General features: G+C 50.3%; 10 protein-coding genes across 10 annotated transcripts; 3 read left to right on the plus strand and 7 right to left on the minus strand.

Moving 5' to 3' along the window:
• Positions 1-2,418: 2,418 nt before the first annotated feature.
• On the minus strand, positions 2,419-3,894 carry NCS57_01293900 (uncharacterized protein; the record flags this gene model as incomplete). The annotated part of the gene is made up of 1 exon (XM_053062593.1): positions 2,419-3,894. Exon 1 carries the CDS (start codon positions 3,883-3,885, stop codon positions 2,419-2,421), a length of 1,467 nt encoding a protein of 488 aa, XP_052907488.1. The 5' UTR covers positions 3,886-3,894.
• Positions 3,895-5,626: 1,732 nt separating this feature from the next.
• NCS57_01294000 (uncharacterized protein) lies at positions 5,627-6,647 on the minus strand (the record flags this gene model as incomplete). Its single annotated transcript, XM_053062594.1, has 3 exons — positions 5,627-6,084; positions 6,136-6,199; positions 6,249-6,647. The coding sequence occupies 3 exons, from the start codon at positions 6,645-6,647 to the stop codon at positions 5,627-5,629; spliced, it is 921 nt and encodes a 306-aa protein (XP_052907489.1).
• A 1,785-nt stretch (positions 6,648-8,432) lies between these two features.
• Positions 8,433-9,692, minus strand: NCS57_01294100 (uncharacterized protein; the record flags this gene model as incomplete). Its single annotated transcript, XM_053062595.1, has 1 exon — positions 8,433-9,692. The coding sequence occupies one exon, from the start codon at positions 9,690-9,692 to the stop codon at positions 8,433-8,435; it is 1,260 nt and encodes a 419-aa protein (XP_052907490.1).
• A 731-nt stretch (positions 9,693-10,423) lies between these two features.
• Positions 10,424-11,946, minus strand: NCS57_01294200 (uncharacterized protein; the record flags this gene model as incomplete). The annotated part of the gene is made up of 3 exons (XM_053062596.1): positions 10,424-10,930; positions 10,979-11,177; positions 11,225-11,946. The coding sequence occupies 3 exons, from the start codon at positions 11,944-11,946 to the stop codon at positions 10,424-10,426; spliced, it is 1,428 nt and encodes a 475-aa protein (XP_052907491.1).
• A 1,100-nt stretch (positions 11,947-13,046) lies between these two features.
• NCS57_01294300 (uncharacterized protein) lies at positions 13,047-13,869 on the plus strand (the record flags this gene model as incomplete). The annotated part of the gene is made up of 2 exons (XM_053062597.1): positions 13,047-13,172; positions 13,225-13,869. 2 exons carry the CDS (start codon positions 13,047-13,049, stop codon positions 13,867-13,869), a joined length of 771 nt encoding a protein of 256 aa, XP_052907492.1.
• A 383-nt stretch (positions 13,870-14,252) lies between these two features.
• NCS57_01294400 (AB hydrolase-1 domain-containing protein) lies at positions 14,253-15,716 on the minus strand (the record flags this gene model as incomplete). The annotated part of the gene is made up of 1 exon (XM_053062598.1): positions 14,253-15,716. One exon carries the CDS (start codon positions 15,714-15,716, stop codon positions 14,253-14,255), a length of 1,464 nt encoding a protein of 487 aa, XP_052907493.1.
• A 2,440-nt stretch (positions 15,717-18,156) lies between these two features.
• On the plus strand, positions 18,157-19,956 carry NCS57_01294500 (HET domain-containing protein; the record flags this gene model as incomplete). The annotated part of the gene is made up of 1 exon (XM_053062599.1): positions 18,157-19,956. The coding sequence occupies one exon, from the start codon at positions 18,157-18,159 to the stop codon at positions 19,954-19,956; it is 1,800 nt and encodes a 599-aa protein (XP_052907494.1).
• A 322-nt stretch (positions 19,957-20,278) lies between these two features.
• NCS57_01294600 (uncharacterized protein) lies at positions 20,279-21,034 on the minus strand (the record flags this gene model as incomplete). The annotated part of the gene is made up of 1 exon (XM_053062600.1): positions 20,279-21,034. One exon carries the CDS (start codon positions 21,032-21,034, stop codon positions 20,279-20,281), a length of 756 nt encoding a protein of 251 aa, XP_052907495.1.
• A 718-nt stretch (positions 21,035-21,752) lies between these two features.
• Positions 21,753-22,601, minus strand: NCS57_01294700 (UBC core domain-containing protein; the record flags this gene model as incomplete). Its single annotated transcript, XM_053062601.1, has 1 exon — positions 21,753-22,601. Exon 1 carries the CDS (start codon positions 22,557-22,559, stop codon positions 21,753-21,755), a length of 807 nt encoding a protein of 268 aa, XP_052907496.1. The 5' UTR covers positions 22,560-22,601.
• A 595-nt stretch (positions 22,602-23,196) lies between these two features.
• NCS57_01294800 (uncharacterized protein) lies at positions 23,197-24,594 on the plus strand (the record flags this gene model as incomplete). The annotated part of the gene is made up of 9 exons (XM_053062602.1): positions 23,197-23,256; positions 23,303-23,332; positions 23,378-23,468; positions 23,518-23,559; positions 23,613-23,767; positions 23,813-23,850; positions 23,902-24,039; positions 24,086-24,505; positions 24,555-24,594. The coding sequence occupies exons 1-9, from the start codon at positions 23,212-23,214 to the stop codon at positions 24,592-24,594; spliced, it is 999 nt and encodes a 332-aa protein (XP_052907497.1). The 5' UTR covers positions 23,197-23,211.
• Between the last annotated feature and the right edge of the window lie 269 nt (positions 24,595-24,863).

Genomic DNA, 24,863 nt, shown 5'->3' on the forward strand with positions numbered 1-24,863 from the left:
GCCTTCCGAAATATGCCGCCGTACCGGATGATCCAAAAGGAGATTTACTGAAGAAGAGACCAATACATTTACTCATCAAAGATGATGATAAACCCAACTTCAAGGAGGAATATGGGACTGGCCAAGTCTACTTCAGAGCACACTTCCAAGATGACTATCCCCTCTGTATCGCGAAATGGGGTCACCGCGAACTTCTGGGGGTAGACTTTTTCACAGGAGACTCTCCTTGGCACTATCTCGAACAGGGAAACGACCTATCGGCAGATCATGCTCGGCAGGACATCCTATCCACGGTAAACAAGATGAAGAACGTGGTGCATATGGCCAATAATCGGGACACAACAGACCCACGATTCGTCTGTATAGGAGTTGGTGGTTTTGTCTGTGGGGCAAGACTGGACGAAAACGCCCTCCGAGCTGCCCTTGCAACAAAGAAAATAACGCCGGACGATACCTGGGCAAACATGTCGTCCATCATGTCTGTGCTCTACTTTCCGGAGGCGAAACACCTTTCGCTATATTGGGGAGGAGACTCCATCACTCCGATAGAGCGTCCCCTCGCTAAATCGAAATTCTTTGACGGATATGAGTGCTCTGTTGCCAAGTGGTCTCACCATGGAGGCAGACACAGCAGTCCTGAGGAGCTCTGGGCGAGGATAAAGCCAAAGAACTGTGTGGTCTCACCAAACAGAACCGGAAAGTACCTTCATCCGCGTGAGTAGCAAGATATTCCTGGAAACAAAAGCAGTACTGATATGACCTAGATTTCGAAACTATCGAGCGGTTTCGAGAATACGCCGTCAAACAGCCTACAAGCCCCAAGATATACTCTACATTCTACCCCGGTTGGATTCTTTCGCCCACCGAATATGGCTTGAAAAAGATCGGAGGACAGAACCGCCTTTGGGAGATCCAAAAGCACTGGCATGATGTGTCACCTCTTCAGCCAGAGTTCCTTGCCTGTCCAACGTTTGCCTTGAACTCAACAAGCGAACGTTATGAAGAGTGCCCCAATGGATACACACCACCCAAGAAACAAGGGAGGCCACCGACAAAGAGATCGACTTGGCAAATCCAATTCATTCACATCCTATCTTCAGCCGACGCGGGCCGTGACGGTACGATTTGCCCCTTTGCATTGGCCTACAAGCCTGCCAAGGACAAACCCACGCCCGTCATCCCCATGAATATGAATACTGCCCCATGGATCCCCGCGGAGGCGAATATTGCTCCTATTTTGGATGCCGACAATGGTCCTGAGACCGACATTTACGACGTGTTGGTCAGCCACGAGGTTGAAAACAAGCAATGGTTCGGAGACGGGGGTGTAATGGTGCCCGATACGACGGTGCCAAGGCACAGTACGGCATCCGGGATGGCCATTGAGGATGAGGGAACTCAGACGCCAGAGGGAGAGGGCATTTTATTCAATTGGAACGAGAGTCAGCTTTGGGGGTCCAACAATGTTTACCAGCAGGGATATGACATGGGTTTCAGTGACTTACATAACCTTGAAGGCTTGTGGTATCAATGAAACTTCCGAGATGGATCTCTAATAGACGCCGAGATAGTTAATGATAACAGGCCATCTATGCACCCACTGCGTATCGCTTGAGCCATGCCGTATTTACCATGTCTTGATAACTATGTCTTTTGCTATCGTAGCTGATGACCGCACTTAGACTCATCAAGACAGTAGGAATAATGATCCATATTAATGGGCAATATGCGGGATCTATATCGCGAAAAGTTTGTTCATCTATCTTTCTCCAAATCATGCACAATTAAAGGTCCAACTGTACATGGGCGCGTCAATAACGATAGCGAGTCTACCGCCCTCCCTTGTTGATCGGGCACATACCCTCTCAAGGAGAGACAAAGGCATTATTAGGGTAGTACCAAGGAATAGAGCTCATGACTCGCTCGATCATTAATGTGAATCTAGCTCTTCACCGACGATTTCACCATATCGATAGTGGCGCCGACGCCATACTTGTGGAGAACGACCAAGGCAGCCAGGTGAACCGTGTTTTCGGCCCTTTTTCGCATCGAGTGGGATTTACGAGAAATGGCTTCACCAACAGGCCCACAAGCGATGTGGATAGAGAAGGTCTCGGGCGTCGAAGCTGCTCCACAACGGGAGCTAATGCTGAACCGGGAAGCCAAGCCCATGGGGTAGATGTGGGTGGGATCTTGGCTTTGGGCATCGAGATGGGGTTTGTTGAGGTGGGCGTTTGACAAGACCTTGTTGCGGATCCGTTCATATGTGAGGGGGTTGGAGATGTTGAAATGGTCACAGGCAGGGTCAGACACGGTAGATTATGCGAACTCACTCATGTATATCTTCAAACGCTGTCATAATATAAGAATGATGCATTATCGCTCCTAATCATCGCTACTTTATAATGGGTAAAACGCTCAAGCCATATCATCCTCCTTTCGCTTCTCGTGCTCCTCAACAATAGCGCCGCTCTTCTCCTTGTCAATGATCTCCTCAAGAGTGGGCTCCGCCTTGGGGGCCATGATGCCCATGCCATTGCGGACCCAGTGAACAGTGACGTAGCCAAGGACGTAGACAAAGCCAACCATGGGGACCAGGTAGCTAATGCGAGTTCCCTTGGCGTCGGCAATGGCACCCTGGATGGGAGGGAAGATGGCACCACCTGAAACACCCATGACGAGAACACCTGCAGCTCGTCGAGTGTGGCGACCGAGGTTCTTGGTACCCATGGCGAAGATGGTAGGGTACATGGGAGCCTCGAAGAAGAAGATGGCGATCAGGACTCCAACGCTAGCAGCACCCTTGCCAGCGCTGACGTACGCAGTGAGAGCAATGGCGAAGAGAGAGTAGATGACCATGATAAAGTCGGAGCGGAAGAAGACAGCCAGACCCGTGGCAACGAATCGACCAACAGTAAAGGTGATGAGAGCGTAGCTAAGCATGGTGCTGGCCTTGCTGGTGGTGAAGCCACCGTTCTCGTGGGCGTAGTTGATGAAGAATGTGGCAATGGTGACCTGGGCACCGACGTAGCACATCTGAGCACCAAAGGCGAACCACATGTTGTACTGCTTCCAGAAAGATCCCTGAGCAGTCTGTCCATGAGCCTCATCCTCAATGACAGCCTCAGAGACTTCGGGGAGCTTGGCAAACAGGAAGAGCACGGCGACAGCAGCGCCAGCGCAGGCCACAGCGAGGTAGACGAACTGCACATTCTTGAGACTGTTCTGGTTCTCGCCCTGGAAGAAGTACTTGGAGGCGATGAGGGGACCGATGAAAGAGGCAACTCCGTTCCAGGACTGGCAGAATTGGAGTCGAGCTGAAGCAGATTCGGGCTTGCCAATGACGACGGCGTACGAGTTGGCAGCTGTCTCTAGCGTGGCGAGACCGCAGGCGATGACCAGGGTGCAGGCGCAGAAGCCGCCAAACACGGCACGGCCGTTGCTGTTGGAGTCGGCAGATTTGGCGACGGGCCAGAAGAGAATGGCACCAAGAGAGTACAGAGCCAATCCCATAAGAATAGTCTGCTTGTAGCCTCTTCGCTTGAGGACTTCGGCGGCGACAGGAGAGAAGAGAAGGTAACCACCGCCAAAGTACATGACCTGAAGGCCAGTGGACTCGAGACGTGTGATCTTGAGGACCTCTTGGAAATGCTTGTTGAGGACATCGAGGAGACCGTAGGAGAAACCCCACAGGAAGAAGAGGGAGATGATGAGCGACAGGGGAAAGATGAGGGCTCGACCCGTGAGGTAGCCGCCTGCCAGCTGAGGGGCAGCAGTAGGAATAGCACCGGCCATTGTAGATGATTGAGATGAAGGAGGATGATGAGATGATTCAAGCAAGAATTGACATTGATCATTGCCATCTTTATATCTCTCTCTTGTCATGGCGGATCCTGTCGCCCCGATAACCTAACCTCCACTTCCCCAACAACAAGACCCCATCCCCAGACTCATCCCTTGATGCGGAGGAGGAGACTCTCCTCCGCTTAGCCCCCTCCTCCGCTTCCCCAAGGTGAATGCGGAAAAAAAATCTCGCGGTCTCACCGTCCCCCACTAGGTAAATCGAGACCGTCCTGGAAGACGTCCGGGGAAGAACCATAAAACAAGCTACAACGGGCCGTTGCCCAGTAGGAGTCGTTCCCCGCCACACCAACCTGGCAACGCCGAATAAACCTTGCCTCAAACGGACAAGCAGGGGAGCGCCGTTGTGGGGAGTTGGAGACAAGTCGGTCCGACACGACGCCCGTCGGTTTTGATAGTAGGCGGCATTTAAGGGCGATCCCCCGTGGAGGATAGCACTGTTGGCTATTGTATGTGCCGGGGCTTTAGGTATTCGGCCCTTTATGCGTGGGTTCCGGCGCCATGTACCGGTGTCGGAGTGGGCGTGATGATGAAATAGGAGTCGAGGGAAGCTTGGCGATGGCTGGAAGCTAGGTTTGTTGGAGTATTCGTACAGAGAAATGATCCGGTCACCGGCCCATTCACCTCTTTTGTTGGCTTTCATCCTGCTGGCCTGGTTGGGGTAGCTTTTGTTCCAGATCTGGGTAGCCTACGATTGGTTGGCTTAGATCCTTGTGGTGTTTTACCTCCCCACAGGCCACGCATTCGAGAGGAGGAACGTGCGAATAAGGCCGAGTATATGACTCGACATTCCTGTGCCATGTGCTTGTCTTGGGTTAGCTATGTTTGCGGCTCCGTATTTTAAGGCCAGGGTAGATCATCACGTTGCTCTCCAGCCTTGAGACGCATTGTAATGGCATCTCGACCACGTGGTGTGCCTCGTGCGAACATGCGAAGGTAGAGGGGTTGTCTGAATTGGAGATGTTGCGAGCGAACCAAAACTGCCCGCCAAATGGCATGATATGGCAGGAACACTGCCGATCACTGAAGGGTGATCAGCCTTTTCTTTTGATCACATCTCAACCCTTGACATGATGAACCCATGTCAATTATGTAATTTAAGCATATTTTCCCTCACGCGGTTTTTAAAGCACCCGTTACAACATCTTGGCATGCATGGAAAGTTTATTGGTAATGCATATGTCTGACATGTGTTTTGTTGGTGAGCAGAGATGAAGATCTCCCAACTCAGGGTAAAGACAGAGTAGCCAAATATTTTTAGACTGACTAGACTCATTAAATTGGGTTCCGCTCATCCTCTTCCATCAGGCTGAGTGAATGTCTATAAGTGTGTGCGTTATCAGCCTAATCAATCCTTTGATAGCATGTTGTATAGGGTGAGTGATGCGTCAAGTCAAAGAGACATCTTGGGGTTACCACGTGATACACAAGGTCACGTGAGGGAATCAAGTCCAAAAACACCTTATCTTTACTCTCACCATCGATATCACACCCTCATTGGCTTCGTGAGCGTGGTGACGGTCTCACAAAAAGAAGTTATCAGCCACAACCAAAGAACACATTTACAAGTATCCACCATCATGTCAAAAGTAAGATATCGCACACAAAAGAATGTTTAAGCTAAATACAATTATAATACAAATTATTGGTTCCACCTAATAGTATTGAACAAAATCACAACTTCGACTTCCACCCTCCCGTTCTGCCCAGCCATTTTTCAAGCCGTTCCTGTCAACTACCGCCAACGTCCGGCAGTCACAGATGTTTACTGCGACTGTCTGCTCTCAAACTCGCCAATCATCTCTGCCGACTTGGCCACCCTCTCAGCCATGTCATCAGAGAGTCCCAAAGCCTCCCTTTCACCCAACATCTCGAGAAGGCGTTTCTTCCAAAATGACAACCTCCCCAAGCTCAGAGGTGCGATACCCGAGCAAAGGGATCCTCCCTGCAAGGCTCTAGCTCTGTTTTCATTGAGTTTCTCCTCAGACGCCTGGTCCTCGAAGATAAATTCTCCGTAGAATAGAATCCACTCTGTCGCAATCCACAATCTGCTGTTAAGGATTGGGCCCTTGTCAAGCTTCTCTTCCAGGGCGTCTCTCAGCTGCCAGATTGGGAATGTGACCCAACGTTCAAATGTATCGGTCTTGAACCGGGCAAAGAAGGAGTTGAGATTCTCCCAGCGGGACACCTCTTCAGGTATCCAGTCGTCGAGAGTAGTGGGATCTGTGAATGTTAGCCTTATAACACATGTAAGTATGGAGACTGAAAACGTACCAAACCAGGAGTCCCGCATGAAGATGCCCATCTCGGGTAAGTATTTCCAGTCCAGGTATTCGACCTTGAGATGTGTTAGCGTGGCATGATAATAAACTGAACAGTATACCAACCTCGTCAAGTTGCTCATCATCTTCGTCAGATGCATAACCTTCGTCAGACTCTTGCTCATAATCTCTGTTAGACTCATAATCTTCGTTAGACTCATAATCTCCGTCAGTCTGTTGCACATTCTGCATCGTCTGAACAAAAGTGTCCTGCCACGGGTGACCCGGAGGAAGAAAAAAGGCAACACACACCGTTATCCCACAGAGCTCTTCGATGAAATCCGAGGCCTCACCCATGGCCCTTCGCGCAGCGCCCAGTGTTCGAATGTCATCAGCTAGCGCGGCAGCCTTTGTTGATACATCACCTGGCCTGCCAAGACCGACTTGGATGACGTCCAAGAGGCGCCGCGTAGATTCAGGATCATCTGGATAGATGACGCCCTGAAGGTTGATGTGATCGATCATTTTTGTTGTGCAGAAAACTGGGTGCAGAATTTATGTTGATGGTAAAAATGGTGTATTTTTGGGGGGGAAGAGTCAGGGGCTGAGATGAAAAAAGCAAGTTCAAAGCCCTGGCTTTATAGCGTGGGCTGACCTCTCGCTAGGCTGACAGTTTCCTTAGTCGAGACAAAGCCTTCAAACCAGCCGAGCCTTGAATAGGGCCTCAGACCAACAATAGACAGTAAGGGAGGGTTTCACCACAGCCTAGTCGGTTCAGGTTGAGCGCGTGACGCAGCCTCTTGATGCGCCACTATGACAACACAAAGAGTCAACTGTCAGGTCTGGGGGACCCCTGTTTCTTGAGTTGTGAGTTGAACAAAGCACCCCGTTGTGGCTTGTGGTCGCCGTGTGTCAGCCCAGCAATGTGTTCTTTGTTATGGTTGAAGCCCGGCCGCCGATGGGATAACTGAGCCAGAAGACCGTGTATCAGCCCAGCATGTGAAACGCCCTCACAAATATGCGAAAGTGATGTTTGAGCAAACGATATGTGCTGGTATCTCTGGTCGGCCAAGATGATGGGAAGTGCGGGGATATAAAAAGACCAGCCATTGAAGCTGCTCTCCTGAAGGCCATCTTTCCATTCACGTCCTGTCCGCTTTCTTTGAATAGAAATGAACTCCAACACGCCACAATGTTCTGCTTGTTCTGGTGCAGGAGCCATCTCTTGCTTGACCCCTTGTTCTCAGTGTTCGGGGACTGGAACGACATCGACCCCGGTGGCTTGTGCTAGCTGCGCCGGGTCCGGAACACACAATGGCAGGGCCTGTGGAAGCTGCCACAGCTCGGGAAGACGCCCTATCCCGCCTGCTTGCTCGATCTGCAGTGGCACCGGAAGCTACACCAGCACGGTTCCGTGTCCAACCTGTCCTCAGGGAGCGCTTAGGCGTCGTCCGACCGATTCATCCTACGTATGTACGCCCTCACAGTTGGTATTCAAGTCACTCACACCGCCCGCCCATAGTTCACGTTCGACGGAAGCCAAAATATCTCCCGCAGGAGAAGTAATCGTTTCGGGAGATATATCGCCCGCTGGCGAGACAGATCATGGATTTACGCTCGACATGTGAGAGCCCAGGTGGCCAACGCTCCAAAGCCCGGCCGGACGTACTACCCCAGATATTTTGGCAACATAGAGGGACTTCCAGTGCAGGCGTCCGCGCCTCTTGAGCATATTCCTATTTTTCCCGGCCAGACGACGACATACACCACAAAAAGGTGGCCGGGGAAATATCGAGCATTCTACAACGACAACAACCGTGGGGTTTTTGATGTGGCCTATCACGATCCTAACGCGAAAAGAACATCCAAACGGAATCGTGAATTTACCCTAGGCCACTACCATTCCGCAAAGGTGGCGGGTGTAGATGAACAGAACATGGAAGATGACAACTCCAAGGTGGGAGATGACAGCGAGGATCCAAACAGCACAGAGGATGTGCCCATGTCGTACTTTTGAGTCGAGAAGCAGCGTCGAGTCTTATACATGGGTAGGAAACAAGGCTCCGGAGTTGGGTGTTGGAGGTCTGCAGGGGAGAAGTGTGGTTTTTGTGGAAATAGATTGAAGACAAAGTTGACATTTGACTGGGAGTTGTTGGTTGTTGGATAGACGGTTCTGAAGATCACTCATTAGCAGACATAGATTTCACAATTAGATGGGCCAACCCATTACAATAAATCAGGGCATACTTTTCTATTTCATTCAACCAATGGAACCCGTAAGAAGGCCAGAATTCCCTCCAACCTTTCAGATCAGTCATCATCAATCTCGTCTAACTCATCGAAGACCTCGCCCAAATCCGGCATATAAGTAAAACGTGTACCCAGTCCCTCAATACCCTCAAACAACTCTGCCGCCCAGTTCCGCCGTGTCGCTGGGGGATACTCATCGTCCACGGTATCAAAGGTATCCATGTGCCCCCTCCAGCTCTCATCCGACAAGCTCACGCCGCTACCAAGGTCCTTCCACGAGGTGAACACTATGGCGTTGGCTCGTGGATGGTCTGGCGGCGTGCGAACGACACTAATCTTGAAGTTGGTAGAGCATTTCCCGCACGTCCAAAGTTCATCTGAATGCCACTCGGCCCACGGGCTTATGACATCGACAGTCCAACATGTAATGTCGCCCTGCCAGACACAACTGCAGATATCCCAGCCGTCGAGAACCGGGAGAGTCGTAGTATCTTTGCTCAAAACGCGGTTGTAAATGTCCACGTCAGGCTCTTCCTCTGGGTTGAAGATATAGGGCCAGATCATATCCCAGCTGACGTGCCCGCATACTCCGGTCAACCACCAATTCTCATAGAGCAGCTCATTGAGCTTTTCCACGTTTCGCGAGAGATCGGGGCCAGGCTGGAGAAGCAGAACATTCTCTGTCTTGAGAATGAGTCGACCCTCGCAGATTCGTGCCGACGTCCTGCTCGAAATCTTGGCACCTTCAGTCTTGTACACTTGTCGATCAGCAAGACAATTGACAATGTAATTGCCCGTCTTGAGCCTGAATGACCGACAAACGGCAGCGACAATGTCGAAAAAGACATGGTAGGGGAGAAAAGGGGAGTCGAGGTATCCCTGCTGGATGACTTCTGAGTTGCCATCACGGATACATGCCCTTCTGCCTTCAACCTCGTTCCACATACTATTGGTCCTTGGAGGGTGAAACATGGTGCACTCGTGGCAGAGAATGTCGAAAGGCAAGAATCCCTCCCGGTCGAGGCGAGTGAGAAACTCCACCTTGGCTGTTGAAGAGGTGAACCTCAACGCTCTGCCGATGCAGAAGTATGCCCGCCGGTCAGTATAAGTGAAGCAGGCTCTATCGACAGGGTTGAGAAAATCGGCAATATCCATCAAAAGCTCGTTCGGGAGGACGTTGAGGGGGTTGCTGGGCCTGGGAACAATGGGCAGCTCTTTCTTGACAACCACCAAAGCACGACTTTCAGCAGATTTGGCCGGTCTCGTGCCCCAAAACAGAAGGCGTACAAGGAGCACTGTCAGAAGAATGATATCAAGCATGGTGAAAAAATGGTTGATAATGGGCACTTGTGCTCGAGTGGTGGTTGATTGATCGTCTTGAGTATAGTAAGCTTAGACGAAGTGAAGTAGGAAGCATGAAATAGATCGAAAGACATATTCAGGTGTTTATTAGTGGCTCAAAACATAGTTGGGGTTGATGCATTGGACAACTGTAACTGGGCGAGTTTAACAGAGTTTCGCCGTGCAGTTGAACTGTCTGGTCTCACATGGGATTTTCTATTCGCTTTAAGTTCGGGGGAAATGTTAGACTTTGAATAAGAATGCATTCTATCACGCGTTACTCGTTTTATATCGTTCAATTGACTCTGCTGCTCACTAGGTTGCTGAATAGCTTGTGGTTTACACGGATTGATAAGTATTTGGGCAATCACAGAACACCCAATGACTTCATCGAGATCACAGTCCTACCCATCAATGACTCACATTAACTTAAAATTCGGGTAAAGTTGTTGGTTGCTGCTCTTGTTTAAGCTTTAATGCCTAAATCTAGCCCTGATGCGAAGTACAACTTCTGCCTGCCCCAACAACTATTCTCTAACCACGACATGACTCAAGTCAAAGATTGAACAGTAAATATTAGAGGCTTCAGCCATACAGGGGCTGAAGAAGAGTTGAATCAAACCTTGGATGTGAGCATCACACATTTGAGGTTCGCAAAGTCAACATGTCCACTCCGATTCGATGGCATCCTGCAACTGTAAAGTTCAGATTCATGCATCCTCCAGAGCCTTCTTTATCGCCCTCACCGCCATGGCTGTGACAACACCCCGACTTCCAAGCTTAACAGCCTCCTTGCCATACTTCCACAGCCACTGCTTCTCCCAGCCTCCATCACTTAGCTGCGTTTCAAGCAAAGTCTTGATATCTCTCTTGTTCACGATTCCCAGAGCCTGCGAAGCCAGTGATCGTAGTGCGGCACCAAAAATGTTCCTATCGCAACCGATACGATCCTGAATCTGCGAAGTGAGCAGACGTCGCATCTCACTCAGTGCCTCGTCATTCGGACGCTTCCCACAGACATCACTAAGGAGGAATAGGAACCAATCCGGGTTCTCATAATAGCGTGTTCCCAGAAGGTATGCCTCAGTGTTCAGCAGACGGCAAAGGTACTGATAGACCTTGGGCAACTTATCGATCTGTCCGCTGAGATAAAAGTAACGAAAGACGTTGGCGCATATGCTGTGACAGAAGCGAGGGCGAGATGTCTGCAGCCAGCACTGCATCTCGTTAGAAGTGAGTGACTTGATTCGTCAGGGTATACTCACGTATGGTAGGCCGTCCGGGTTGAGATGAGATGTAATCTCTTTTACCGCAAATGTCTCTTCCTCTACCGAAACGTCACCAAGGACATGCATGGCTAGCGATGTCGTATCTGCATCATTTGGATAAACGGTATTAAAGAACACGGGTTCTCCAATAAAGTAATTCCAAGTTGGGCCAGTCTTTTCCAGTGTTACTAGATCTCTGCAACATGTCAGTCATTGTCTTAGATGTGATCCGTCAAAGCTCACCTATCTCCGGTATGTTCGAGGATGAGCAGCTGAGAATAATTGTCAGGCTGTGTCTCCCCCGCATTTGTCTCACAAAAGAGATTCTTGGCGTTGCGCTTGAGAAACTCCAACCCACGAGCGACAGGGTCGCCAAGAAGGTTATTCAGAGTAGCCACCACAGAACTCGTGTCAGTCAGATGAACACCTCGGAAGCCCAGAGACTGTGCTGCCACGACATTTTCGATTCGGTCATCCACAAAGATACACGCCTTTGGGGGTATCTTGCAATGCTCCAAGAATCTTTCGTAGCAGGCTGTATCAGGTTTGCGGAAACCTGTCAAGCCAGAAGCGTAAAAGTCGTCAAAAATGTCCCATTCGTCAATCAAGAGTTTGAGATCTTGAAAGTCCTCCATGGGGATGTTGGAAAGTCCAAAGACTTGCAGCTGAGGGTTGTTCGACTTCAGCCGCTTAATCTCATTAATGAGTTCCTTGTTTGGCTGCAGTGACTCCCTCATTATATCCAGCGCTTCAGCCCAGGTGTTTGAATCGAAGCCAAATTCTCTACAGATGTCATCATAGCAATACTGCTTCGAGAGTTTTCCTCGCTCATGGTCGTGCCAGATGGGAGAGTCCAGTGCATTGCTGATTTGGCGGGGGGTAAGTGTCTTGACGTTGTTGGCCGAGTAGAGCAGCAACACACCGCCCAGATCCAGAACCAGCGAAGAAAAGTTCCCGAGAGACATGGCTACTGTTTTTGCATTTGAGAAAGAATAAGAGAAGATACAGGGGCAGATGGTGACCGACGATTGTGGTGTGTTAAATACTCGGGGTTCGCCATAGTGAATACTCATCTACATCGACTACAGTCACTGGCGTAATTCCAGCACTTGATAGCGCACGGATCCCAGCTAAGAAAAAGAAATATGGCGCAGTAGCTAGACATCTTGTCCATTCACCGCCGTCATCCAGCCCTCCAGACGATAGTAATGCCTTGGCAGACCCGCGACAGTGGCTTGCTACTGTCCCGTGTCTTAGTTGAAGGCAAGCCAAGACTAATCCCGCAACTCGATTGGGTCAGCTGATAAACTGGCTGTTTTCTCGAGGATATCTCGCCTCTATTCCCTGGCTCAGAGTACGAGGGTGGCACAAATGGTCATGAATGTGTCGTCACATGGTGAGTTGCCACACAGCCCGGCCTTGATTTGTAACGTGTTACTTCGGTCTAACCTTTTGCTCTCCGCATATTCTTCTCATTCATTTTTGCTGCCCTCCGCGGCCCGATTTAAGAAGGTATCGATGACGGAGGGAGACGATGAGCCTTTCTTGTCGTCTTGAGAGGAGAAAATGGGAGAGGAGCGATAGTATCAGCTCATTTAGGCTATGTGACTGTTGAGCATTGTATTGTAACCCACTACTCCTCTCCCTCCCTGCGCATTGTTCCTCATGAGAGAGCCGCATGCACGATGACGGTTTCTGGCTCTCCCTCGGCTACCTGCTTTTCAACGGCTATATTCTATCGCATCCGTGCCATCATGCCTGTAGACGTCCACGTCCAATAGGGAGAGTCTAGAGCCTTTTCTGAGGATGCTGCCTGCAGGGATCAAAACTTATTTCCGCCTCAACACCTTGTCGCCCAAAACCTTTTTCCGATCTCGAGTGACAACATGATGCTTCACCGAAAACTATTTTCCGTAAAGTTTTCAACTGTTCGGCATGAGGTAATCGCCAGCTTGACTGCATGCCTATAAAAACTCTTGCGTCCCTTTTGGCTGCCTTATCGACAATCATTCAATCATCCTTTCCTTCCGCCAGCTGAACCAATTCACCGTTCGTCAAAGACAAGATGGATATCCTACCCATTCTCAACGAGGTTTTTGCCATCAACCCAAATGGGGAGGATAACAAGGCCTTTTTCAACCATGGAATCAACTGGCTCTGGGCTGTGACGGCGATCCATATCGTCACCTTTGTAAACCCTTCACAAGACTCCGTCCGGCTTCTCCGCTAACAGGTTCTTTCAGTTGACCATCCTGTCCATCTGCTTCGTCGTCCCCGAGAGCAAGCGAGTCTTTCACTACCTCTTCACAGTCGCCGTCCTGGTCGGTGCCGTCAGCTACTACGGCCAAGCCGCGACCACCACCCTCTTCTTTGCCAGATACGCCAACTGGCTCGTCGCCTTTCCTTCTCTCGCCCTCGGTCTTGGATTGGCCAGCGGTGTCTCCTGGACCACCATTGCTTGCAACATGGCCATCACCTGGCTCTGGATTCTCCCATACTTTACCGCCGCCTTGACCTTGACCTCTTACAAGTGGGGTTTCTTTGCCTTCGGCACCGTGTCATACCTCATCCTCGCCATGAGCACCCTCAACGAAAGCTACAAGGAGGCGAAGCGTCGAGGCATCGGCCGAGACTACCTCATCTTGGCCGGATGGGTCAACTTCTTGTGGTTCCTCTACCCCATCGCCTTTGGTATCAGCGACGGTGGCCATAAGGTCAGCAGGACAGTTGGATCCATCATCTTTGGTGTGCTGGATGTTTTGCTCCTGCCCATCTTTGCGTTTGTCTTCACCGGCTTTGCGAATAAATGGGACTGGCGCAAGCTGGAACTCGACTTTAGTGCTTACCGTGGAAGTCGTCAGCCGGATATGGAGGCTGCTCGAGTTTAAGGAGGTCTCAGGGCAGGTCCTTAGTCTCTAGCAGCTCACTCTGTATGAACTAATGGGTCTTTTGCTGGATTTCTTCACGTGTCAACCATCAAGGGGATGTTGTCCCTGAGGTGGTGTGTTTTTACAGTCCGTGGTGGGATTTTTGCTTGATTCTTGTCGACTATAGCACTGCTCTACCTTCCACTGGTGCGCTTTCGTTTTCTTTGTAACTCAAGTCTAGATTTTCCTTCGTAACTAGATAGGAATCACACTGTTATTTGACTTAGACGGTAATTTGTCTCTTGAGTTGCATCTTCATCGAGAAGCTGTCGGTCATAGATTAAATGCCTCCTCGCACGAACGGGCCAGTCAATAGCTACTCGCAACCCAACGCTCCGTCCGGATCATATAGAACCAGCATTCTGATACCTATACTCCGGCGCTCCAGCCCATTGAGAGTAAGAGTTGCTGCCCGTGAAGTGCTTTCCTTTGCCAAGCCATCCTTCAACCGAAGTCCTCTTACATCCGACCACCTTCTTTCCCGTGAACCTCTCTTCAAGCCAGTTCATCCACAACAGCCTAGCCGCCGTAATAATCGGAGTATGGCCAAGCTCATCCACAACCATATACTCAAGAGCATTGTCTGGGTACAGCTTGCACGTTTCGGTCACAGTCTTATTCGTGATTGCCTCTGCAGCGAAAACGTCCTCGGGACCCTGCACCACCAGCATGGGCCCTGCAAACGGCTTCTTCCCAACGTTGCCAATCTTCTCAAACGCCTGAGCATGGTACGACGAGTTATACCATCCTGGCTTGGCAAGAGCATCTCCCGGCTCGGTGAGGAAGAGTTGCTGAAACACAGAGGCTCCTCCCTGGATTTGAGCAAACAGCTTAATCCTAGCAATGGCCAGTGGCTGAAGCCATTGATCGAGAGTAAAATCCGGAAAGATGCTTGACACGCGCATACCGACAGTGCTAGCGAAATTCGGGCTTGGCAACGTTTCAGTGATGGGAGCAAACGAGATGGTTCCGACATATCGCTTGATGAGATGCTTGAAGGTGTTTTTCTTGCCAGAAGCAAGCAGTTCAGCCGCACTCCATGCTACACCGCCACCTTGACTATGTCCAGCGACAGCGAACTTGCCGCTCAGTCGCTTTCCAAATGCCTCAAGTGCGGCCTCCATGGCATACAGAGTGTCTTGACCAGCTGCGGGCATGGCAAAGTACTGGTGAGGAATTGTGCTTCCGTCCCAAGACTTTTCCAGTCCTAGTCCAGCATAGTCTGGCGCAACAACAGCGTACCCAGCCTGGACTAGATGATTGGGCATCTTGTCGTCGTATTGCAGAGTGCGAAATGCGGATGGTCCTGCGTCGGCAAAGAATCCCGATGTGCCGTGGGCCCAGAGTACAGCAGGGGCCTTGCCTTTTGGTTCACCATCGAATTGGCGTGGGATGAAGGGCCACAGGATGTAAGCACTCGCAGGAATGATGGTGCCGTTGATGTCGCGGGTCGTGTACAAAATCCTGCTAAGAGAGGATCCGGAGGCGATGTTGAAAGGTGTGGGGTCCGTCACTTCCTGGACCTTGAGGACCTGACCAGGACGGAGGTTGGGTTTCTTTGGGGGGAGAGTGTAAAAGTTATCCTGCCTGGGCCCGCCGTTTGCGAGGTTGGATCGATCAAAGTTGACGATGGCATTGATGCTGGATGCGATCGTTTCAGACAGCCCAGCAGCTTTGATCTGAGCAGGAGTCAAGGCAAAGGAAGAGTTAAAGTCTGTTGAGAAAGGAACTGCTGGAGGGATCTGCTGTGCTTGGGAAGCTGTGCCCCAGAGAGCCTGAGCGAAAAGTAGATTTGTCGAAAGCTTCATGTTCTGCTGCTGGATCTTGCTTTGGTATGTGGCTGTGATGAATCATCTGCAGGAACGATTTGATGCTCATATTTATACAACTTCTAGTTCTTGTCCTTATGAGCAGCGAATCCTTTGTCGTATCTCATCCTATCAACGTTCGACTATACAAAGCTGAGAATAACGTTGAGTCCCAGTCTCCGCAGAGAGACATGGGAGTTGGCTGCTGCCTCGGCGGACAATGAGCGGGAAAGCGATAACGTTATGAGACCGACTGGTAGAATGCAGCCAGCTAGGTTCTCGCCGTGTTCGGAAGGATTTGTAGCCGCAGTCGAGTGATTGGTCGTCAGCCGGGGTGTTCCACGGAGCTGAGCGGAGTTGCGGAGATTTTGTTTAGAAAGCAGAATCCTTCCGGACATAACACATTATTCAGAGGGGTATTGAGACTGAGGTCAGCTTGTGTCATTATTGAAGCTCATATTACGAAACTGGACTGTTAGAAATCGCGTTATTGCCGAAATGTAAGAGTGAGCGGATTGTTTTATGGACTGAAACCACCCACTTTCCGAGAGGTATTGTATGACCTCCTGAGCCAATACGGTGAAAGGAGGAGAAGATGATACAAACTTGAAAGAAGATATAACAATAAATCAAGGACTTGCGTATATCACTATAGTGATACTACTTTGATCTGAATTGTTGTGTTCTGAGTGACAATGTGCTTGAGCTAGCGAGACTCCATTAATCAATTCGCTCAAACACGCACGCACAAGGCACCCGAGATTAAAAAAACATGAAAAACCGGGGTGATTCTAAAATTTCTCTAGCCTCCTCACTATTGACTCTCTAAAAAGAGAGGGCTATTCCAGTTTCATATCGCTGACATTTGCGTCGCGAAAGCTGCGCTTCATGATCAGCATGCATGGATAGCTACCCTACGTCATTGGCCAAGGATCAGGCGCAGAGGCCACCATCAATATAACTGCTAAACCCAATCCCCTCTTCCAACCAATCACAGGACAACGTGGCCGAGTGGTTAAGGCGATGCCCTGCTATCCTGCATATCTAGGCATTGTGTTCGCACGCGTAGGTTCGAATCCTGCCGTTGTCGTTTTTTTTTTTGCTTTTTCTGAACACTTTCCAATGATTCTTTTGCTCTTGTGATTCACGATACACCCTCTCTGGTGTTTTGTTGTTGATTTCCTTTTTTGGACCATCTCGATCGGTTTCGGGCCGTGTGGGGCGGGATCGTGCCGCCTTCCACGTGCTTCCCTAAGCCTTAGACCATGGAACCACATGTCACGACTCTTTCCTCCTGGAGGTACTTATGCAGGGATGTCCCTGGAAATCGAAGAGAGGCAATGGACGAGCGAATTCTCTTCTTTCTTTTCCTCGACAGTTCTTTTCCTGTCTCCAACTATCCTGATTCTCATCGCTGTTGCATTGTGGTGTTATGCAGACATCAATTCTTTGCACGGGTTGTGGCTGTTGGTGTTGTGGCGGGTGCACATTTGCCAGCCACAGTCGTCTCACACGTACGGGGACGGTCACGTGGGCCTTCCATGAGGCATTCGAATTCGAGCTCCCTTTAGAATCAGGAGAATGCATCCTTGCCCACAATGATGCCTTTTGGATTACGACATGTCCATAGCTCGAGATGATACGCGAAATGTCGTACAGAGCGCCTGAAGTCTGCTCTGGCCAACCAGAGTGCGTTATTGCTCAACACGCGGTTAACCACTGGGGCGCTTTGGCTACTATGATTTCTGGGAACCCTCAATATCAACATGCCAAATGCTGCCCAATTCATCCGGCCACTAGGATAAGCCAAGCTAATAAAAGGGCGACTCAATATTCGCCTCAAGAGGCAATCTCATTCATTTCATAGCCTCATGTCTTCACTGTCTTTGTAACGAGGCTCTGCCACGCACGTGATTAGGCAGTTGGGCAGCTGCGCACATTACCATGTTCCATTGCGATTTTGTGCCATATTCATAGGTGCGATCCCACTTGCAATTATTCAACCAAACCGTCTGATCACCCTAATTTGGTGGATTGTAATCTTTGCATACCTACCTGTTTGTCACACGGTGTTGTCGCAGTCCCTTCGGCTAATCTGCAATGTCAACTAAAATCTCTTGCAGGTCTGACGATGGACGGCTCAAACTACGGCCTTTGTTCTTCTTGTCACTCTCTTCTCGAAAGGTTTCACTCTAAGAGGGAACTTGCGTTTGAAAATGGGCATCATGTGGGCGGTGATTTTTCTGCTTTAGAAAAATCAGCCCAACGGGGTTGTCCTCTTTGCGGCGTCCTCGTGGTTAATATATCCTGTACAACAAGGACTCCACTTAGTCTCCTGAGGTCGGACTGCTCACCTATAACGCTACGATTGAGTCGAGAGCGCGCCAATCATTTTTGGCTCAGTGCCGAAATGCCCCTTCTGTCTGCTGGTGGACAAACAATGGCAGGGGGGATATCGATTGTCATCTCCCAAGCCCAGGTTGAGGAAATCTTTGACTGGAATACTTTACAAGACTCTTTCTTTGCAATGGGAATACTCTCGTGGCACAGTTTAGAACGCAAAGGCGACCTTGATGAAACGCCTGACCAACAAGAGCATGCCAATCAATGGGAGATGCATCGCATTGGAGGTGCCGGGGTGAATGCGCCCCAGGGAATATGCAACCTCGGTACCGAGTCAGGGCTGGAGGAGATGGTTAAACTGATCAGACAATGGCTGACGACATGTAGCAACTATCATCAAGAGTGTGGTAGAGATCAAGACCGAGTCGAGGGCCTCCCCCCTCTGCCAACTCGTGTCATCGACGTTGGAACTCTCGGACAACCTCATCTGCGCCTGCATGTCCCAGAGAGAGGTGAAAGAGACGAGTACACGTGCCTCAGCTATTGTTGGGGAAGAGGTGTCCCCGAGTTCAAGACTACGACCGCCACGGTGGATGATTTGCGGAAGCACGTTCCCTTCGCAGCATTGCCAAAAACAATCCAGGAAGCTATTGTATTCACCAGACAGCTAAAAGTTCGATACTTGTGGGTTGATGCACTCTGCATCATTCAGGACGACGCGTCAAGCCCCAGGGATTGGCAACTTGAAGCCGCTCGGTTTGGTGGTTACTATCAGAACGCTCTCTGCACATTGGCTGCCACTGGATCCCGCGACTCAAGCGAGGGTCTCTTTCGTCAGAACAACGATCTCTTATACCCCTCCTATTTCTGCACACGGGTGCATCGGGGGTCCAGGGGGCCACTCTGCTTCACTTGGGTCTCATCTGTCCTTGATACAACGACCGTCATTTACCAGTCACCCCTGCTAGAGCGCGGGTGGGCAGCTCAAGAAAGAATTTTGTCTCCCCGGGTTGTTCACTTTACCAACTGGTGCGTCATCTGGGAATGCAGCCAGCTCATCGCTTCGGAGCGCTTTCCTGATGAGTCGTCATGCATGGTGAGAGATTCGATTGGTAGCATAAGCAACATTTTCTCGCGAAGAGACAAGATGGAGCCTTTGCTAGAAGACCACTGGATTCGATTTTGCCACTGGTATGTGAACATGAAGTTCTCCAGGCTGTCCGACAGACTCCCGGCATTGTCTGGTGTGGCACAACGCATTCAAGATTGCACGGGGCTGAAATATTACGCTGGCTTATGGGGAAAGCATATTGCTAAAGGCCTGGCCTGGTATATTCGCAGACCTCAGGCAATGCCAGATGACCAAGTCCTAAGACGGCCTTCGTGGTCCTGGGCAGCTTCAACAGGAGATTTGGTCTACTGGGGCGGGAATCTGGGCCCGTATGCCTGGAAACATGCATATGTCCATGATCAGGGCCTCCAGATACTTGATGTCGAGGTTGAATACACCGGTCGGGACACTGACGGCTTGGTAACTGCCGGCGTCATCACCACTGACGGCATGCTCGGAACGTTAAATCTAGCAGAGCTGGGCTACAAACAAGAGTCAGAGAACTTCTGGAGGATGGCTGGGGATAAGGATGAGGTCGGGGTACGCTGGGATCGAGTGGGTTCAAGCACTGAGGTTCTCCGCAGCTACCTCTGCCTTCGAGTTGCCCTTTACACGACCCGGGTGACATTTCAGGTTCAACTGAGTTTCGTGGGCGCTCTCATCTTGGCTCCTGATAATTCGGGTCTGCATGGACCTGTCAAGTACCGCAGGGTCGGGTATGGAATCTTCAGCCGTGAGGTTTGGCAAGAGGGTGAACTGGGTAGGAGGGTTATCAAGCTTGTTTAGTGACTACTTTGTCTTTTCAATCAATTAAAATGCAAGAATGCTTCTTTATTGTGTTCCAGCCTTGACGGTTCTGGGTCATCTTTTGTATAGCCTCACTGGTAATCACCTGAAACTGGGTGATGTTGTACGCAGTGTTTTAGGAAATAGACTAGAGTTGATGGCTTTGAAACGTGGGATCCTTACTCTCAGGCTAGTTTAGTCCAAAAGATGATGCTGCCCATCCACAGTGTTCTGAAACAGTCCAACCTAGCAGCCTCGACGTGACGGACCACCTATAGCTGAGCTGAAACTATGGATTCGTTTGCGACGACGGTTATTATTTCTACCCATCCCTGCCCGGTATCTCCTGATTTATCCAAGCCCCGGAGTCACACTCAATCTGATCCTCATCAACAGGAAACCCACTACTCGTAGAGTTCTGTATCGTAGACCCAAAACACTGGCCGGGCCAGTCATCTCCCGTGACCCTGTACCTCCAGCAGACAGAATTGCAAACGTTGCTCTCCCTTGAGGCAATCTCGGCCTTGTTGTTCTCGTTGTAAGTAGCACATCTGTCGATGCAATCGTCGAGGCTCGTGGCGGGTATGTTGACGACGTTGTCGGGAGACCCTGCGAAGCCGACGTTGCAGCGTTTACGGAACAGGTAGTTGGACGAACCGAGGGCTTCGTAGATGGTGTCGTTGGAGGAGGGACAGTCGCGGTAGAGGGTTTGGGTTGGACCGATGAGTGTTCTCGTGGAGAGACTGGCCGTTGTGGATGTTGACGTCTTGGTAGGTTCGGTCGTGGCTTGGTCGGCTTCTGTAGTAGCTGGGCTACTCGGGGTATCGTCGTTGGACTTGGACTTGTTGGCCTGTGTTCCTCCTACGGCACCTCCTATTACCGCGCCTGTGGTGAGCACGAGGGCGACAACAATTATCCAGAATCGCTTCGGGGGTAGACTACAGATCCTCCTTGGAGGTGTGGCCTGCTGGAGCGGTTCGACGGGGACCTTCTCTTTTGGGTCCTTTTCGAACTGCGGTACCACCTCTGGATAAGACCTGTCTGGGACGACTTGGAGATCGGAGTAATCGCGCGACATGGCGGATGATGTGCGGTGATGCAATGGGCTCAAGGAAAAAAGTTGCTGGCCAACATTCCACGCAAAGAAACTTGGGGATACCAAGACTGCACCGAAACATGGGATGGGAATCCCTGCAGGGCTGAGTTATCCCCTGGGGACATTAATAGATCCAGGGTTGTGCCATGTCGTATCCATGCAGTCGGTTCGCCCAGTCTCGCTTGAGGAGGATTGCGCGCGCGGAGTAGGCCACTGCCTGATTCGTCTCGCTTCTTGTTGAGTGCGAAGCGACCACTAAGAGGAGGGTTGAGGTTACATTGAATTAGAAAAGCGTGGTTCTAATTGATGTTTGATTGGACAGAATACAAATGCGCTGCATCCCTTCTCTCCTTGAGACTGACGTCTGACCACCCTTCAGGCAACCAGACAAGGCGCGTCTTTGCATCAGTGTTGATTCAGAGGTCGTGGGAAGAGGTCGTGCTGCCAATGAACGGCCAATATGAGACACATTAGAGATAGGTGCGGCACTTCAGTAAACCTGAGAGCGGAAGTGATATAATTGTTATAGATGATACTTATCGTTCTCAACTCGTTTAGCGGACTTGAAAAAACATCTCCTGGTTCACGTCTTTGATGGCACCAACTTGGGAACACTACACATCAAACCTATCCCGCCCCAGATAATAACACGGATAAACTGTCCAAAACACCTGATATAAACTTGTCCTTTGCAAAAGCACTATCTCTTGAACAACCCGAAAGCATTCGGATTGAGTCTCTTCCTCGCCCACATAATCGGCTTGGCCCATCCCGGCACTGAATCGGTCGCATTGCAGAACCCATCAATTCTATCCCCAGGACGAATAAGCTCCCCCGTTGCAAAGTCTTTTGTCCACTTTCTCGCCATTTCATCAAACTTTTCTGCATCGTTCCCCAGCGCGGCAACAAGACCGTCTGGCATGGGATCCCACCAGTCTGGGGTGTCGAGCAAGGATGCTGCAGAGGCCAATAGCACTTCTAGAGTGAGCGATGGGGACCAGTCGAGGTCCATGCAAATTGTACCTCGGGTGTCGACGTTGGGATGTAGAATCTTGGTCAAGAACCACATTTCTGGGGGTGTAAATGGGTACCCTTCCTTGAGGCTGAAGCGGACGTGAAAGATGCCGCCTTCATATGGTGTGTTCTTGGGACCAATAAATGTTCCGAGATATGCATCCAATCGGTCCTCGACGATTGGTCTCAGTGTATACCATCGTTCGTTCTCGTTTCCCCATGAATTGATAGCCTCGAGCTCTATGAGCATGCGACGTTGGTCACTGCGGCTTACAGTCGGTGTCGTCGAGTCCAAGGTGGATGACAGAGCAGCACATGCCTTGATGTTATGAGCCACTAAGTCGTCAAAGTCGAAGTCGTCAGGCGTCTTGGCGCTGAGAGAGTCTGACGATGAGTCTGATGAAGAGTCTGATGACGATGTGCTCATGTTGGTGATGCCGCCTTTTCCCGCTTCCCCAAACATAGAGATACCCTCTGGACTTGACATGTCCATGATGATTTCTGTTGACAGAGTCACTGAATGTTGAGGAATGATGGCATGGCTTGACGTATGCAGGGTGAGACGCAAGGCTGACTGACCCCTCTCGTCGGGTCGGAAAATCAATCAAGCTGACAGGCGGAGAAGCCTCCCAAGTGGCTGCCTGGACTGTATTCTCGTAGCCAATGAATGGAGTTTTCCTCTTCATTTTGAAGCTTGGCTACTTTTATGTATATAAGTTTTGGTAGACATCTCTGATCACCACTGATGTAATCGCACTATACCTAGCTTGGGTCCAATTGGTGCACATTGTTGAGGAGAGTTGCTTCGACTCAATCGTGTATGAGTACCCATCATCAACTTGATCAAAGCTCTTCGCTGTGGGACGAGTATGCACATAATGTTGCATTATTTTATCCTAGTCACGTTATGCTCATCGTTACCACTTACAAGCAACAGCCGCAGAACCAACAGCGCATTCTATGCCCCATCCCTGCAAACCATCAGGCGAGACAAGAGACAACAATGCAAGTCGAGTGGATGGCGATTGGCCATTTGGGCTTGTTTATAAGCAAGCAGCGATATTTGCGTGACTTTTAACCGCTCAATCGACGACGAGAATCCCCTCATCTGGTGGTGAGACGAGCAAACTCGAAGAACAGCGACAATGGCTACTGTCGACGCGGATCCGGTGATTACTGCCGATGAAAATGTAATATCATTGTCCTGGTGGAATAGCTCAAGCTGACATGAACAAGTTCGATGATGGCGATTCGTCGCTCGGTGGTGTATGTTTGCCCACCTTCGAAGAAGCACACTTCTGATACCAATAGGACGCCGCAACTTCGACGGAGAGCTTAAGAAGCTCCATCCTTGACTATCGCCATGAAAATGGTAGGACATACCATCGATACAAGGACGGCAGTATGTCATAAGCACCACATCAAAGGCCAGGTCTGATGTACACGCGCAGAATACAACCTTCCCAACGACAGCGAGGAAAACGAGAGACTGGGTAGGTGTCGATATCGACGCGGCTACTCCAAGAAGTGTGCTTATGCCTTGCAGACCTTCAACACCACCTTTGCCTTCTTACCTTTGACAACAAGCTTGGTCTCTGCCCGCCCAACTTGCCTGACTCGAATGTTCGGCGCGTGCTCGATCTCGGCACGGGTACTGGTATCTGGGCTATCGATTTTGGTGACGAACACCCCGAAGCCGAGGTCAGTCGCACGATCATGTGCTAGACCTAAGCTGACAGTGCACAGGTCGTGGGAGTTGATCTCTCGCCCAGTCAGCCCAACATGTATGCATGAGCTTGACTAACTTCCAATGGTATTGTTGACATTTCAAATAGGGTCCCTCCGAATGTTCAGTTCCTAATCGATGATATTGATGAGGACTGGACCTACAGCAAGCCTTTTGACTATATCCACAGCAGGATGATGAACTTTAGCGTTCAAGACTGGCCGGTTTATCTCCAAAAGATCTATGAGTGTGTCTCTCTTTCCTATTTCAACCTCTTATCCTAATGCACGCAGCAACCTTACTCCCGGAGGCTGGGTCGAGCTCCAAGAGGTGGATGTCATCATGGGTTGTGATGACGGTACCCTCTCCGAAGACGACGCCCTCGCCAAGTGGTGCAAGCTTCTTGAAGAGGCAGCCGCAAAGCTAGAGCGAAAATTCGCAAAGACTTCCTCCTTCAAGGGTTATCTAGCCGATGCAGGATTCACAGAAATCGTCGAGACGCGCTTCAAATGGCCCACCAACCGATGGCCCAAGGATCCCAAGTATAAGGAGCTCGGGGCGTGGAACAATGAGAACTCAAATATCCTTCTCGAAGGTCTCACTCTAGCGCCTTTCACCAGAGGTCTCGGCTGGAGTGCTGAGGAGGTGGAATTGTTCCTAGTCAAACTGCGGAAGGACTTTAATGACCCAAAGATTCATGCTTACTGGCCTATGTAAGCTGCTCGTGTTTCCTCTCATGTTCTGATACTGACACCCGTACAGCTGCTCCGTTTATGCAAGGAAGCCTGAGACTACCTTGTGAGGGGCTTACGAGAACGTTTGACGGTCGATGGTGTTGCCCAAAAGATGGTGTACCGGCCATCAATACGGTCAGCTGGATGCCTGATAACATTGGTCTTGATCTCGGCCAGATATGTATGCACTTTAACTATGTAGCAGGCAGACAATTTCACAAGAACGGGAGGCATTTGAGATCATTGATGACAGAATGCTTTTGAAGCTATGTGACAGAAACAAGACTATGAAACAGGCGCTTTGCAAGCAGACAACGCGAGCTATCAAAGCTCCGCT

This window comes from Fusarium keratoplasticum, chromosome 11 (genome assembly GCF_025433545.1).
Source record: "Fusarium keratoplasticum isolate Fu6.1 chromosome 11, whole genome shotgun sequence".
In the NCBI taxonomy this organism is placed as follows: Eukaryota; Fungi; Ascomycota; class Sordariomycetes; order Hypocreales; family Nectriaceae; genus Fusarium; species Fusarium keratoplasticum.